General features: G+C 34.8%; 4 protein-coding genes across 6 annotated transcripts in view; 2 read left to right on the top strand and 2 right to left on the bottom strand.

Annotated features, from left to right (window-relative positions):
- The window catches only part of LOC118748126, a 10845-nt gene extending 6868 nt beyond the window's left edge, over positions 1-3977 (bottom strand). For both annotated transcript variants that reach the window (XM_036482444.1, XM_036482446.1), the window contains exons 1-2: positions 3887-3977; positions 3719-3810 (exon numbers count right to left, since the gene is read on the bottom strand). The gene's annotated coding sequence lies outside the window, so the exon portion shown is untranslated. The remainder of the gene's footprint in view (positions 1-3718; positions 3811-3886) is intronic.
- On the top strand, positions 2139-4303 carry LOC118747646. Its single transcript, XM_036481695.1, has one exon. It carries the CDS (start codon positions 2139-2141, stop codon positions 4209-4211), a length of 2073 nt encoding a protein of 690 aa, XP_036337588.1. The 3' UTR covers positions 4212-4303.
- Positions 4304-5185: 882 nt separating this feature from the next.
- LOC118748123 (selenocysteine insertion sequence-binding protein 2) lies at positions 5186-9705 on the top strand. Of its 2 annotated transcripts, XM_036482438.1 has the most exons (4): positions 5186-6021; positions 6083-6118; positions 7743-7963; positions 9282-9705. In XM_036482438.1, exons 1-4 carry the CDS (start codon positions 5267-5269, stop codon positions 9500-9502), a joined length of 1233 nt encoding a protein of 410 aa, XP_036338331.1. In that variant the 5' UTR covers positions 5186-5266; the 3' UTR covers positions 9503-9705. The 2 variants fall into 2 exon arrangements, with proteins under 2 accessions (XP_036338331.1, XP_036338332.1); XM_036482439.1 differs by lacking the exon at positions 6083-6118 and having other exon boundaries at positions 5324-6021; positions 9282-9699.
- A 54-nt stretch (positions 9706-9759) lies between these two features.
- LOC118748125 (bax inhibitor 1) lies at positions 9760-14893 on the bottom strand. The gene is made up of 4 exons (XM_036482442.1): positions 14817-14893; positions 13982-14435; positions 13740-13910; positions 9760-10115 (listed from the first exon to the last, which is right to left on the bottom strand). The coding sequence occupies exons 1-4, from the start codon at positions 14891-14893 to the stop codon at positions 10077-10079; spliced, it is 741 nt and encodes a 246-aa protein (XP_036338335.1). The 3' UTR covers positions 9760-10076.
- Positions 14894-16187: the final 1294 nt, after the last annotated feature.

Genomic DNA, 16187 nt, shown 5'->3' with positions numbered 1-16187 from the left:
CAAACTACGTGTGGTTGTCGTTGTTGTAATCTAAATTCGCCAGTAACACCACCTTGTATAAATTCGACTTGGCAGATTTCTTCGCCTTACATGTATTTTGTTTTTGCTTACAAAAGCAAAAACAAAATACATGTAAACTTTGGAGCGAATTGAGATTTGACACAACACCCTCCATACAAAATACGTGTGGTTGTCGTTGTTGTAATCTAAATTCGCCAGTAACCCCACCTTGTATAAATTCGCCTTGGCTGATTTCTTCGCCTTACATGTATTTTGTTTTTGCTAATAACATAACACTCTCCACACAAAATGCATGTGGTAGTGTTCGTTCTTTTCCTATATATAGCGTAGCTCCGTCTCAGATTGGCAGCTCTTATTACGCTTTCCAGCATCAAATAGAAAAAGTCGCGCGAGAGTGAATCTCCTTGTCTAAAACCTCTTTTGGTCTCAAAGGGCGCGGAGAGGTCCTTCCCAATTTCGATGGAGCTGAAGGTTGTGCTCAACGTCACTCTACAAAGCCGTATTAGTTTTCGGGGATCCGTAATTTGGACATAGTGTCGTGCAGGCAGCTCCTCTTCGTGCTATAAAAGCAGCTTTAAAATTGACAAAACAAACAAACACACACCATGTCGATTTGTTAAACGGCTTCAGTCTCTCACACAGTTTTGTAGACAGGACCTTGTATGCAATATTAAGAAGGTTTATTCCGCGACTGAGATTCCTGTCTTCGGGCATGTATTCATCAGACCAAATGAAAATTCATTTTCAGACTACTCGATAGTGAGCGGTTAGTCGAATTCCAGCGGTTAATCGAATAATTGCTATTCGCTTATCAACCGACAAAAAAAGGTGTTAACCGACTAGTCGACTAACCGAATAGCCTGATAGTCGATTTTTAACTAGACCTCTACAGATAATGTTTCACAAAAATATATGTTATTAGCAAAATTATAGAAAATTTGAAATAAATTACTGCAACTGAGCTAATTATATTTCTATCGGAACTTTTTGGATCCATTTAAATTGTTTGGTCAAAGACACCACTATTTTTTGTACAATTAAAAAACTGGAATGAAGGTTCAATGTACTAGAAATGTCAGTTTTAAAAAAACATCGATGCATCGATACATCGACTATTTATACATCGAGTGGAAAATTTTCGATGCATCGAAGCAAAACATCGATATTTTCGAAGCATCGATGTTTTTTCGAGTTTCCTACTATTTCTTTGTTTCCACTTGACCACTTGAAATGCAAATTTTTAAGAGTAACATCGATACATCGATGTTTCGATGCATCGGAGAAATGGACATCGATGCTAAAATACATCCGAAGAAAAACATCGATACATCGATAGTTTCCGATGTTTCACAATTTGTTAGGTTCTATTCACATTTAAAGAATTTTATACTTTTCAGTCTCTGTAATTCAATTAGAGAAATACTAAAATTTGGATGAAGTCCCCTGTATTTAATTAGCCTTCCTTTATCCTTACTATAAATAGAATAAAAATGTTTACCGCCGTAAGTTCGCTTCGCCTAAAGTTCCAAGACCTATTATTTTTAATTCTATAATTCTGAAAGATATTTTAACTCTATTTTTTGATATATTACTGTTGCATAACGTGAAGTAAAAGCGAAGCTATTAGTCAAAATAAAAAGTTCACGTTCACGCTCGCATTGAACTGTATAGCGAGCTTAAAGCAAGTCTGGGTCAAAGTCCTCTTTCAGACACATCAAGTCTTGAAAGCAATTTTTTTCGCATTCTCTTTTGTGTTTTCTATTTGCTTCCACCCGCGTCAACTTTAATTGAATTCAAGACCATGGTTCTTGAATGGGAAGCAACGAAAAGATCAAAAGAGACAAGAAAACTTGAAACGAATTAACGGTACGGAGGTATCTGTACTCTTCCCACCTCCTTCGCCAACGAACGAGCAGACTTGACGTGTCTGAAAGGGGACAAACTAAAGTCGATGTTTAAAACATCGATGTATCGCCAATTTAGCGTTCTTAAGAAATTGTAAACATCGGTGGCAAACATCGAGTTTGAACCGATATTATCGATGTTTCAAAAATATCGATGCATCGTTTGCATCCCTAAGTACCACTGGTTGCAGCTGTTTGCACCAATTGAAAATAATGTTTGGGAACGATATATTTGCTTACAGTTTACTTGTATTTATAACACTTGCATATATTGCCATAGGAATAACGTCTTCCTTGTTGGCCGAGTGTCCGGGAAAAGATGTAAATGAAATACGGAAACAAGCTGAACAATATGAGCTATCGTTCTTGTTTTACCATGTTACCTGGAGCACTGACAGTCAAGCAGCTCGGCTGGTGTACGAACACATTGCACAAGCCTACGAATATCGGATATTTTTCGGTGTTATCGACTGCTATCATCTTGCATGCAATTGTAGTAAAACATATCCTCTGTCACTAGGCTCAGGCGCCCCAAGCAAATGGCCAACTCTAGTCATTCGTTATAGTAATCGTATTGTTTTGCAGTATAACGGAGAATGGACTTTAGAAGCTGTTCAACGTTTCATTGATTTTATATTTATTCCAGTTGAGAGATTGAACTCAAGGCTTGAATTAAAACGTTTGACTATGCAAAGAGATGCCGTAGTCCTCGGTGTTTTCGGCAATGGATCACAATTGGAGTTTCGCAAATTTGTAAGTGCTGGCATAAAATGGCTGGAAACTGATCCAGTTTCGAGTTTCCGCTTTGCTGCCGCGATTGGTCCAGCAGCAAAAGATATTTTACATAGAGCGAACGATACCCAACAACGCTTGCCTCAAGTGTTGCTCATTACGAGCAAAGGAGTAGTAGAAATGCCGCCTAGTGAGTGGAACGTGAGTAATATAGTTGTGTGGCTACAAACCGAGTTTGCACGTTCACTCAATGTATTGTACGGTTATAACTCGCCCAAAAGTTTGACTATGCTTTTACATTTATCACCAGTACTGACCGTTATTGCCAATGACTATTTCTACGAATATATGAATACATTAACAAACTATGGAATTTCTTTAGATGAGCAATGTCATACAGACATTTGGCAAAGTGAGATGGCTAAACTTCAAGAACTGGGATATGTCCAACATACAATGGAGAAAAATGAACTTTTAAAGCCGTTAACTTGCTCCGCTAAAGAATACCTTAGTCAATGGAATTTGAGGTATTACTACGCTTTAGATAGCTATCTAAAACAGTTTATTTGTGGCTTGAGACGAAATTGTACCTTTGAAAAGGGTTTGGCGTCATCGAATAACATACATAAGCTATGTACTAGCAAACATCGAAACAGTTCGCCCTCTATGAAAATTGCAGCTGCGAAATATTTAAAAAAGTTCGTTGATGACAATTGGAATGAATTCAAATCGGGACATAACCAGACATTGTCCGTTGTTATTGTGGATCACGAAAAACATTTGGACTTTTTAAAAAGTCAAGGAATTCCAAATGTAGATACTAAAAATTTTGTAACATTAATGATAGCTGACCGTTTGAAAGAGAGTATTTTCCTCTTTCAAGATGAATTCACATACGAATCATTGCAACAGTTTGTTCAAAGTTATTACAGTAAAGTACTTGTTGCATACAAAACGGGAAGTTCCCTTAAAACAATGCCTTCTTTGCCTCAGAGGAAACTTTTCTTGGAAAATGTAAATAATGAAATGTTTATAAGAAAAGTTGATCAACACAATTTTACCACAATTGCTTTGTTGTATTCTCCACAATGTATGTACTCAGCACTCGCTATACAGGCTCTAATACAGCTTTCAACTATGCTTGACGACTTGTCTGGAATCCAAATTATTCGTATAAATACTTTAATTAATGATTTACCGTGGGAGTTTAAAATATATAATTCGCCTACCTTGATTGTGTTTCCTCGTGGACGTGCACTCGACTCTCAAGTATTTCCGTCCCGTTTGAAATTTAATGTGCGTAATGTCTTTAGCTTTGCTTTGGCACAAATGGAAACTGTGGATCAACTAAAAGCATTAATCAGTTATTGTAGACGCCGCAGATGGCATTCGCTTCGAATGCGAAATTGTATACAGTTCGTAAAAAGACTGGCTGCCCAACATAAAATGATTAATATGGAACAGCAGATCACTGAAGATTATATCGTACCAAAACAAATGATGGAATGGAATCATTTAAAGTCGGAATTAAAATCAATTTTCCCTCTCTACTAAAAATATGTTTTTATGCGGGTTGGTTGGGTTGGATGAAATATTGAATACTTTGCTTATGCTCTATAAATAGCGTTTAGATTTATTTTAAATAACCTAATTATCCGCCAAATTGGGTTGGGGATTGTCGTCGCAATTGCCGTCGAAAATAAAACAGCTCGCTACTTCTCTGTTGCGTCTATGTGCTCACATTTTTCGTTGTTTTTGGCTTAAAAATATAAAAAGCATTAAATCATCGTATATACAACAATTTAGCTCAACAATTCATGAAAATTCCACTCTAACTCAGCTTCAAAGCCCAAAATCTCAAGAAATGTCGATGTTAGCGATTTATTGTTCCAAAATTTAATTTCCTACAAGTTTCGTAATTTACATTTTTCTGAAGCTATTGATATTTACGAGACATGGGCAAAAAACTTTTTGATCCTGATAGAGATTTGGTTCAATTTATGATCCGCTGAGTTGATTCTCGGCTTGGTAGCACTGACAAATGAATGTATACACAAACAGATATTCTGCCATTTGTTGCTCTTAACTTGATTCGAATAAATCGCCTATGTTAAATATTTTAAGAGAATATTATTTCGCCTTCCTCGTGCTAGTACATAGTATAAAATTAGTCCTGCCAAGCACAGTAAGAGTAATCCAGATTCCGTGAGAAATAATCGTGATACTGAGCAGGATAACCCGTACAAGGTTGATTTTTTCTTTTTCATTTGCTTGCGTAGACAACCAACTTCAAGGTAATTACACTACACGTTTGGGTATATATAAATCCATACCATGAACCAACGACTACTTTTTTTTTTGTATTTTTGGTTCATGAATCCATACACATATTTTGGTGGAGAATTTTTGGTAAGCATTTTCTTTATAAATAGGTTCGTTCCTTATCTTTTTGGACTAAAATCTGAAAAGTGTCAAAATGCCAGAGTGTGAGCAAAATGCGCTCACTAAAAGAGAATAACAGGAAAAAGTAAAGGAACTCAAAAAAACAAATTTTTAGTCCAAAGAATGATCAAGGTCACTTCTCTTTTTTGTACAATCCAAAAACTGTAATGACGGTTCAATGTACTAGAGATGTCTGTTTAAAAAAAAACATCGATACATCGTCTATTTATATATCGTGTCTAAAATTTTCGATGCATCGAAACAAAACATCGATATTTCGATGCATCGATGTTTTTTCGATATCCCTAGTTGACATGGTTGTTTACAAAATTTATTGGGGATTAGAAACAATCAAGGAACAATCATTCGGGAAGCGCCTGCTCAGAAAAATGTCAAATTTGAATAAATCTACTTCCGATAAACTACATATAATCGACAGAAAAACATTCGAGTGTATCCAAAACCAACAGAATACGGCTAACGTTGAACCGTTCCGCAAAATCCGTAATTCAAAGTTTCGGAAAAAGAACCCGGCGGAAGGAGGACATGGTGCTTCTTTTAATTTGATGCAGTTTCTTACAAAAACACCCAAGCAAAAACAGAAGGCAAAAAAACTCAAGCGCCACGCTGTCTGTAAATTTGGAAGACATACCGATAAGGCAAGGAAGAAAAGGGGTAAAACTAGGGAAGGGGGCAAACGGAAAAAGCTTTCTAGGCTAAAGAAAGCTATCTTCCGGTGCAGAAAACGGAAAAGTCAGAGGGAATCTAGTGTTGAACAAAGTGCTGAGTTACTAAAAGAAACTGCGGATAAAATTTCAGCGCTGACTATAGATTCAAAAGATGAAAAAAATAACACGAAACGTATCACTCCTAAGCATAATCAAGGGATTGTAAAAACATTGCACTCCAGGCGATTCCGCAGGTAGCACCCAGATGTAAACAAATGCACATAGTTATATTCGTTAAACTTTGATCTATTTCAGACTGAGTCTTACAGATTTAAGATTACTATTGCACAGGTCCGTCGAGAGGGAGCGGGTAAAGGGATAAATCCCCCCAGGCCCGGGCTTCTTAAGGGACCCGAAATAGAACCATAACGTTACCCAGGGCTGCCGTTAGTAGAACTTGACGACAACGGCTGAGATATCAACCGATCTGGGCGGGGTTGTTGTAGCCGCTACAACAACAACAACAACAGAACCATAACTTATTATTTTTTTACAGTGTAATTGCTCCTTCGTTGTAGGCTTTTGTTATAAATATATTTGATTCGTGCTGATTGCTCCTGACTATAAATTAAAGAAAATGATCATATGGCCCAAAACGCGTACTGTTACAATACGTTTTGGCGCACAGTGCTTTTCAAATACGGCTGAAACTTGCTAGAATAAAACTTTCGGATAGTTTTTCTTCTTGCATTTGAAAGCATAAGTATGTGGCATTATTTAATATAGACCTAATCTACATTGTACCTCCTGTTGTTTAGGAGTTATAAATGTTTCTACAGCGGACTGTTACATTGCAATTTTTGGAAGTACTTTTTAAAGCTGCTTTATATTATCGAAAAAGTCTGCTCTCCTTATATAACTCAAGAACTACGTACTTATTGAACTGATATATGCTTGGTTAGGCCATGTTAGATTTGAGCACACAAGTGGCCGCAACTCTTGCTGGAAAAATCTTATAGCACCATTCGAGAGTGCATTTTGAAGGATAATAGTACTAGAAAAATACTTGAAATAGTTCTAATAGATGTTTATTATTTAATCATAAAATATTATTCTTCGTTTACTCTCTTATTTTGCTTCTTTTGGCTTCGTTCTTTTTTGAGATAATACAATTCTCGCGTTAATTTTTCTACGTAATTTTTATTTTCTAAACCTGTTTGCGTTAGAAAGAATATACATTTTAATTATGGGTCAATAGCACTTTAATAGCTTACAATGAATGTTGCTTTCAAATGAGCCACATGAAAGTAATTTTAACTGAAAATTCAATTAGTAAAAATGACTTATATTACAAATTCATAGCTTTGCACCGAAAAAACATTGATAATGAAGATTATAGAGAACTGCTTTATTGTGAAGAAGGGCGAAAATGCTCTAATAAACCCAGATTTTTCCATTTTTTAGCCTGGTGGATACCGCAGCAAAAGAACTTTTTGATATTTTGGATTTTACCTTAAAAATGATGCCGACTTTACTTTCATTAAGAAAGTTAATCAGTAATTATTTTGTCGAATACTTTTTTATTAACTTCAAATATAAACAACCCTTAATTATATGTTTTTTTTTTTTTAATTTTCATTAATTTAAAGGTGTCTCAGGATTAAGTGAATTTTCGTGTTTGAGAGAAGGAGATTCGTGTTAATATTTATATTTTCTGATACCTCAGAATATGTATGACCCAGATATAGTCAAAAATCTGCGAAGCCTGCGAAAAAATGTTTCCCCTCGGTTTCGTTTTCGGTGATTTTGGTCATATACTTTTAATTTTATACACTTTATTATATATAGAGGCCCGTAATTTTTTAGTCCCGGGCCCCCGAGTTTTCTCTCGACGGCCCTGCTATTGCGAGATAGATTTTAAACGTACATCCGACCATATTTTATTAACGCTTTGTTTTTGTTTGTTTGCTTGCAGTTATTGCGATAATTGCACCACACCGATGCTAGCTGAATTAACGGAGGAATTACTTCGAGAACTGGATCGCTTTCAAAAACGTGCCTTATCTCAAAATGCAATAAAAGCCCATGCACATCGGCGTTTTGTTGTAGGGATTCGAGAAACGCAGAGCTACTTACTTGTAAACAAAGTAAAACTGATTATTATTGCACCAGATTGCGAAATCTGCGAGGGCGAAGGTAGAAGCCAATGATTGACAAACTTAGGGCCCTATTATGTATGGCGACTGGGGTCTAGTAGCCATGGCAACCCGTATCGTAATTGGTATTATGTATAGCAGTTAATCTCAGTATACAGAAAAGCGCAGAAAACATCCGAATTTACTTTTTTGACATCAACATTTCGAAGTAATTGACAACTTTGCTCCAATGTGTTTAACAATTTATGTGAAAAAACAAAATCGTCGTTTGCGGGAAACAGAAAATTCCGCTACTAGACTCAGTAGCCGACAGTCGTACGTAATGCGAATTTTAGTATATCAGCCATCAGTCGCCATACACAATTCGGCCATTTAATGCTTCTATACTTAAAGTATTTTTTTGGATATTAAATTTGCAAATATAATGAGTATTTCCCTAAGTAAAAAACTGAAAAATTTAAGATACCAAAGTACTAACAAAAAATATTTTTTAGTTGTTAAATGCTAAACTTAAGTAGGTATTTTGGGGTGGTAAATAACATACATTAATACAGATTTTTTTTTTGCTGTCGGGGCCTCCGGTATGCTTGGTTTTTACTTTTCGGTATATTTCACAAACATTTGTGATATTTTCAGGGACTTTAGATCAAAAACTATATTTCCATTTCATGGTAGGAAAATAAACTTTGTATCCAGTGAATCTATTAGTACTATGTATATATATTTGCAGGCGGTATTTCATTGGTGGCTATGTACCATTCCTCAGGGCAATAGCAGGATTCTCCTCCATCATGTTGACAAGGATTCCCATTTGGGTTTTATTTGGTGTTTTCGACCTTAAACAAAAAATGTATGTCTTTTTCTTCCATTTTATCAAAATACTCACACTTTTGCAGCAAACTCCCTTGAAAATTCCAGATGAAATAATTCTAACGGATTTCGAAGAGTTTCCGCACTTTCTTTGTATTTAAAATACCTACTTTTCATGTTCGAAACTTTTCGAGCATGTTTAGGATGGACGGAAAGCGGAAAGTGAGATATTTTGCAAAACTCTTTTATTTAAAATAGTAGGATTGCGGAAATATTATTTAGGATTGGGCTGATATTGTTGGCAAACGTCAGACTGCCTCTCAACGGTTTTACCTTGTTATTTTTTTATCATGCGCCAGACTATCATTATTATTTCGTTGCATTTAGCATGTACACAAATACTTCATCCATGGTCACTTTTATGGAAACTAAACAATTTTTTTGTATTTAGAATTTTCTAAAGACGAAGCCCCAAATACAATACCTTAATTTACCAAATGCTAATAGAATCTATGACTTTTTGTTTTTCTGTACTTTCTCTTTTACAGACGGGCTAGACGCTAAAATTTCCAATATTAAAAGCCAATGCCAGCAGCAGAGCATTCCTTATCTATTTGCATTGCGTCGGCGGCAACTGGCATATGCCTTATTTAAAAAAGCTCCAATAAGTTGTGTTGCTATACTTGATTATGATGGAGCTCGTGAAGTGTTTTCCAAATTGTTGGCAGCATTGGTAAAAGCTCGGCAATCTTATGAAGATCTCACGTGATGCAGAGTGGATTCAGCAATGCTACTACAACAATGTAACGTTGACAACTATCAGGAAAGATTCGAATAAATAATAACCAAATATCGTTATGCAAAGTTATTATAATTAAAATACACTACTTGTCAAAACGCGCCTAATATCAAAAAGAATACCAAAAAACTTCGATTGTTTCTTATCCAATTTTTTTTTAACACATGTAAATATATATCTGTACGTACCTTTGTATATGTCTGTTTAAATATGAATTAAAAATTCGATTATTTTATATTTCTCGGAATATTGAAATATATTTCAAATTAAAAATATGACCACGCGAAATTGTTATTCTTCGAACTAAACTTAAATACTTATCCCATTTCCTGCTATAAATTATTTATAGTTTCTTGATTACAACTTAAAGTCCTAAAAAGTTCACAGAAATAATGAGCAAGTGAAAGTATAAACAAAAAAAATAGCTAAATAGACCATTCAGATTATTAGTTAGATCCTAAATGTTATGAAGGTATATTATCGAAAAGTTTTATAACAAAAAATAATAACAGGTTTTGTAATTCCGCGAAGCTCGGTAGGTGATTCAATTTCTTTTACGACGTTCTTCACGTTTACGTTCCTCCTGTAAATATTAAAAAAACAAAACCATTTGTATACATAATACACATGATTATAATTTTATAAATTAAAATTATTGTAATGTGTTTGAATACCATCGGGTTCCGCGTTAACCTTTCAATTGAGTAGCACGCCATTGGACTTGAATTTTTCCTTTAACAAGAAAGCCTCGGTAATAAACTTAGCGGTTCAGTTATTTATGAGAGCAAATGATGCTTAAGCTGAAAATTTTCTACTTTTAATAAATAGAATAACCATTTATATTCACAGACGCCTGTCACACCAAAAATACTGCATCATCAAATATTGATGGATCGTGATACGGATCGCAAAATATTAGAAATTTTGTTAAATCCGGATCATGGATTGCAATACTGTCAATAAATATTGAGCGTGTAGCATTTTCAAAATGCGATCCATGCATTTCGTCAGTAAATCCTGTACTCTCATTGTGCCAACATCGAAAACTTATGCATTCTGCTTTCGCTCTTCCAAGACAAATTGAAAGTATTTAAATTAACATTGGAAATGTTAAATGATTTATGGAAGTCGTTATCTATAAATTATTCGTACAAAATAAAAATATTTTCTTGTGCCATATTAAGTGTTCAGCATAAAAATTATGCAAATACTGACGCGCTAAATATTGAACGTTTAGCACACAATCACGACCCATCAATATTTTGAGATCAATCAATATGGATCACGATGTTGTAGTTGTTTTAGCAGCATATAGATTCCTCAAGGAGTTTTTGGGGATTCATGCTGGAGTGACAGTCCTTGGCCAGATATAAATCTGAGTCGTTCCAGTTACGTAGACCCGACTGTTATGGGAATCCCTATTGATGGTGTAACAGGCGCCATAAGAACGAAATATTGCATCGTCAAAGTTCCGGAGAATCCACATATGGTATTTCTATTTGCTCAAAATTAAAATGCTCAAAATACTAATTCGGAACACTAAATTCGGAATGACTAAATAGTTGTACACACATACATATCGTTACCTTAATTCACAAAGGCCCTAACCAACAAATTTAAAATTTTATAGGGCATGAATCACGTATAACGACAATCTCCTGAACGATATCGTCTTGCTTCATGAAAACCAAAAATTGGTTGAACGTTTGTGCGATATCGTCAACTCGATTCTAGTTTTGCTTCACGTAACAGCAAGGCGCATCAATACAAGTTGATGTTGATTGAACATCTGATTGGTTGTTTTTGTCTCTACACTAGCACAGGAGGACGTCATCCAAGACGAAATGGCGCAACTTTAGGGTGTCTACCAACCGAAATTACGAAAATTATCTCCTATTCCCGTTCGTTTTGACATCCCGATGTACCAGAAAGCAATAATAAAATACACGGGACTTTTACTTATATGCAATTGCCACCACCTTGTATGAATGCGCCTTGCGTAACAGTAACAGTAACACGTAACAGCAACATTAATGCATAAATCCGTGTTTTGACGACGTCGTTTTGTCGATATCGTTTGAACGATTATCGTTTCCAAGTGACGTGATACATACCCAGGAGAAGCAAAAAACATTATAAAATGAATATCAACAAATTATTTTTAAGCAAAAAAACAAAACCGACTTCAATTCTCATATAGAAATTTAAGATTATTGTTAATTTCTTCATGATCCGATGATCGGATTTAACCCAAATTAATATGGGACCACCTGTGAGGTAACAACTTTCCTTAAAAAAAAAAAAGAATTATAGAAATCGGTTAACGTGGTCCAAAGTTATGCGGTAACATACATAAAAAAAAATATTCCGACGAATTGATAACCTTTCTCCTTTTTGTGAAGTGGGTTAAAAACAGTTAAGCCTTTTACAAAAACTCTGTTGTTTTTGATAATAAGACTTTAATGCATTTATTGAGTCGTATAAGTCCAGACTAGTCAGAATTAAGGGACACTCGAACAGACGCGGCATTGGAAGTGCGTTTGAGTGTCCCTTTAGTCAGATTTTACTGGAAATCGATCCCGTAATCCAGTGGTCGGCAGGTCATAGCTCACACTTTCACTTATTGAATCGTTTGAATGTGTTAGTATGCCGACCACTGCCGTAATCAGTTCTCTGACTATTGAGAGCACAAAAAAGAAAGTAAGTGAGGTGCTCTCTCAGTCAGAAGTTGCCAGTTTTAGTCCGAGAATTTTTTGCTGGTGAATTCTGGTAAATGTATGAAGCGATCAGCTGTAGTATGTTTGACAACCAAAACAAACAAAAGAAAAGTGCACTCTGCAAATAAATACATGTTTTAAAGTATTTAATTTATTGTGGTAGGTGGATTCTAATGAATTCGAATGTACATAGAAAAAACAAAAATTTACAACCAAAATTTGGAGGTAGTTGAAGTTGTCAGAAGTTACCATTTTTTTTGCTAGAAAGCGATCCCGTACTTTTCAGTGTTACTGTCTCGCTCTGATCGAACTTTTCTTTTTTGACAGTTTTACGAACAAATCGGTTTCGTCTTTAATTTTTGTCAGAAATTTATCGAAACTAGCTCACAAATCAAAACTTCCATTTCTTCTTTTACGAACAAATCGGTTTCGTCTTTAATTTTTATCAGAAATTTATCGAAACTAGCTCACAAATCAAAACTTCCATTTCTTCCGAGTACGATAATTAAAGTTTACATATGTGTATATCCCTAATTCAATACGGAAACTTGTAAATTTTTAGGAAGAAACTACATTTTGCAGCGAAGAAAACAAAAACAAAACAGAAACTGTCAAATCGAATTGGTAAAAAAAAATAAAAAATGGATCAAATGTATCACTAATCTTTTTTTTTTCAAGTATCAAAGTATTAAGTTAGAAAAAACTTAAAAAAAATGCTATATGATTTCATACCTTTGTTTTTAATTAGTGTCAATAACCAAAAAATCATGTCAAGCACATTCATACACATACATATGTATGTACATGAAGAAAAATATCTTAGATATAGTGAGAGAAACTTGAATACAAATATATGTATTTAAAACTATTAACTGTAGATCATTTACGTTGATTATCAAATTAAATATGTGACACATTTCACGCTAAACTCGTCGGAAATTATGTCAAAAAGATAAAACTACCTTCAGTAAAGTCTACTTCTCTCTTACATTGATTCATTTTAAAATTGCAGCCGCAGAGCTATGTATGAGGCAAGCAAAGTAAATTAAAAATGAATACAGTCAGTTCATCACACATAGTACGTTTAAAGCATTTTTGTTTAAGCTTATTTGACCCCAAAACGTTTAATATTTTCGATCAAATTTCAAAAGCTGCCACTGCCTACATATGTATATATTTTCTCTTTGTAATGTACCGAAATTTTTACTACGCGGAAATCTAAGTATCTCGCGAAATGAGCGAAAAAATAAAGTATGTTCCGAAAATATGCACAAACACGTATCACTTTTGAAGTAAATGGGCTAAAACGGCAACACTGAAAAGCAGGAGTGCACACAATTTTCAGTGTACACTTGAATTCAGCCCCTGCTACCACCTTATATTAATTCGACTTGCTCATAGTCAAATCCTATAAGCGTTTACGTTTGAGCAAAAACGAACACCCACGACTACAAACACATTCAACTAAACAATTTTTGAGAATCGCTTACCTTTTGTGTTAAAATAATTAGCAAACGTCTAAACATGCTCAAAACATCAAAGAACAAATCCAAAGCATGTTGTACCACATCACGATTGCCTGCACGACATTTCTCCACTATGTTTTGTGTATCAAAGACCACAAAAGCAGCCATTACAAATACACCTACATACAGTTGAGTCTGAATCAAAGGCAATATGAATTGTTGAATAAACTTGCATAAATACTCATGATGTTTCCGATAAAACTTACCTGCTGAACAAAGTACGACTGGAAAAACATATTGAAAAGACTTAATAAGGCCATGGTATTAATGACACTAATTAACAATCCGCCCAAATAAAGATATTTTCCACGTTCTGCCAATAATGCACCCAATGAGAGTGAGATAAAGGTCACCACGGTGCCTGTGAGCGCAGTTAATATTATCGACGGATTGATGCTAATGATATATTGCATTAGCGGACCCAGAGTCTGGCCGGAACAAAAGCCGAACGCCATTAACATGCTTAGACGAGTATAGTAATTTTTTCCATCGTCTCTATAAAAATGTAGACCCAACACAAGCCCCAAGGAAGCCAGTGCTGCCAATAGCCCGAGGTTTATAACGCCCCACAAGTGAAGCGCAGCTCCCACGGCTGTGCTGGCCGTTGCGGCTCCTAAAACCATATATACTTTAGCCAAATGGGTACGTACATAGGGCTCACTACGAATAAAGAGATATATATGATTATTGTTATATGTAGGGTGGTCAATTCACAAACAAGTTTAAGTATTTAGATTAGTGACCTGTTGTAAACACACATATGTATGTATGTATGTATGTGTACATGCATATGTGCCTCTTACGTGGTCCAATAGGGTCGAAACCAATAACTTGGTAGTTTATATACTGTAAAATATATGGATTTGTGCGTATGGAAGCATGCGTCAGTTTTTCTAGCCATTTAAATTGTACATACAAATTAATACGTTTTTTTTTACAAGTTCAAAGGTTAAATCCCTGCGTATTTTCTTTATTAAATTCTTTGCCTTGGCCTGCATACATACTCACTAGAATTTTCACCACAGCGCAAAAATTACTCACTATTTGTCGCCTAATCCATTAATGAAGCCTTGAATCCTGTCTTGGAATGATGCATATGTTGCAGTCGATGTCGCCATTTCGTGGCCAAAAGTGATGAAACGTTTTGCTAGATTTATATCGGGGATTCGTTATGGTCACCTCCGCGGAATTATTTCTCCTCTATTAGGACTTTAAATTTATTGTTTTGGTTTTGATTTTTTTTTTAATATTTGGCAATAAATTCAAATTTTTTCCTTATGAATTCTCAAACTCAAAGTAATCGCAAAGTATTTTCCGTATAAAGACGACTCGTCGCTTCTAGACGTTTTCGATTTATTGTCTTGTCATTATCTTCGAAGTTCCATTTATCATATTTGCTTTGCCATTTTCCAAGGATGCCACTGAAATAAAGTTGCCACCACGATGTTTCAAGTAATATGGTGATGGCTGTTGTAATATTAGGGCCCTTCATTAAAAATAATAAACTGGTGATAAGCTGGATAAAATGATAAGTTTATCATTTTTATAAATGAATTGTCGAACTTTGTGGGGAAATCTATTTTACAAAAGTTTATCACTTTATCAAACGATGTTGATGGATAAATGAATAAATTTAATCGAAATTCCACCCTGATAGGTAAGGTTCGAACGATACTATCGATATTGAGTAAGCATCGATACTGAGGGTATAAAAATGAGTACTTTAATACTCGATACCTTATTTGCTGATTTTACTCGATACTTTGCCAAGTACTCGTAGTATCGAGCATGATACAAAAAAGAAGGTAGTTTCATTGGGTGCGTTCATAAGTCGTAGCTATTGGGTAACCGTTGGCTGTGTGTCTTAGAAACGCACAGTTGAGTAGTTACGCTCAGCCAAACAGTTGGCAACTTTCCGCCATTTTTTCCAGCGGATAATTTTTACGCTACTTGAACTCAACGTGTTGGGCTTAGCCTAAACAGCTGATAGAAAAGACTTACGCCGCTTATATTAAATTTAACGCCGCTTTGTTATGTGGCAGTTGCAAACAAATTTATTATATTTTATATTGCTGACGTGATAAAGTAACTAAAATATTTAATAATAATACTACGTTCCTAAATATATGTTTTTAAGATGTTTGCTATATAATTTTACACTGTTTAATTCATTGTAACATTGAACGATTTTTATTTTGTTTTGTACTTTTTTGCAATCAGACTTGTCGATCATTATAGTCGTTTCATTAAAAAGAAAGAAATATCTTCAATATCGTAAGTTAATTACGTTTGGGTTTTTAAACATGTAAATTTTTGGAATGTTTTCTACTATTTTCTCTTATCAGTCTTGTTAATCATTATATTTGTTACATTTAAAATTTATATTATTAACGGCTTAACTTGAATTATATT

Source organism: Rhagoletis pomonella, unplaced genomic scaffold (assembly GCF_013731165.1).
Source record: "Rhagoletis pomonella isolate Grant_MI unplaced genomic scaffold, Rhpom_1.0 Rhpom_scaffold_00012, whole genome shotgun sequence".
In the NCBI taxonomy this organism is placed as follows: Eukaryota; Metazoa; Arthropoda; class Insecta; order Diptera; family Tephritidae; genus Rhagoletis; species Rhagoletis pomonella.
Note: the sequence above shows the minus strand (reverse complement) of the source record. Positions and strands in the feature narration are given on the sequence as shown.

What these genes read in the sequence shown, in the direction of transcription:
- LOC118747646 (XM_036481695.1), top strand. Translation starts at nt 2,139, where the DNA reads ATGTTTGGGAACGATATATTTGCTTACAGTTTACTTGTATTTATAACA.
- LOC118748125 (XM_036482442.1), bottom strand. Translation starts at nt 14,893, where the DNA reads ATGGCGACATCGACTGCAACATATGCATCATTCCAAGACAGGATTCAA. An exon ending in AATGGATTAGGCGACAAATA is followed by an intron (nt 14,436 to 14,816) that starts GTGAGTAATTTT and finishes CTTTATTCGTAG; the next exon opens with TGAGCCCTATGTACGTACCC. An exon ending in TAATTATTTTAACACAAAAG is followed by an intron (nt 10,116 to 13,739) that starts GTAAGCGATTCT and finishes TAATATTTACAG; the next exon opens with GAGGAACGTAAACGTGAAGA.
- LOC118748123 (XM_036482438.1), top strand. Translation starts at nt 5,267, where the DNA reads ATGACGGTTCAATGTACTAGAGATGTCTGTTTAAAAAAAAACATCGAT. An exon ending in CACTCCAGGCGATTCCGCAG is followed by an intron (nt 6,022 to 6,082) that starts GTAGCACCCAGA and finishes GATCTATTTCAG; the next exon opens with ACTGAGTCTTACAGATTTAA. An exon ending in CGAAATCTGCGAGGGCGAAG is followed by an intron (nt 7,964 to 9,281) that starts GTAGAAGCCAAT and finishes TCTCTTTTACAG; the next exon opens with ACGGGCTAGACGCTAAAATT.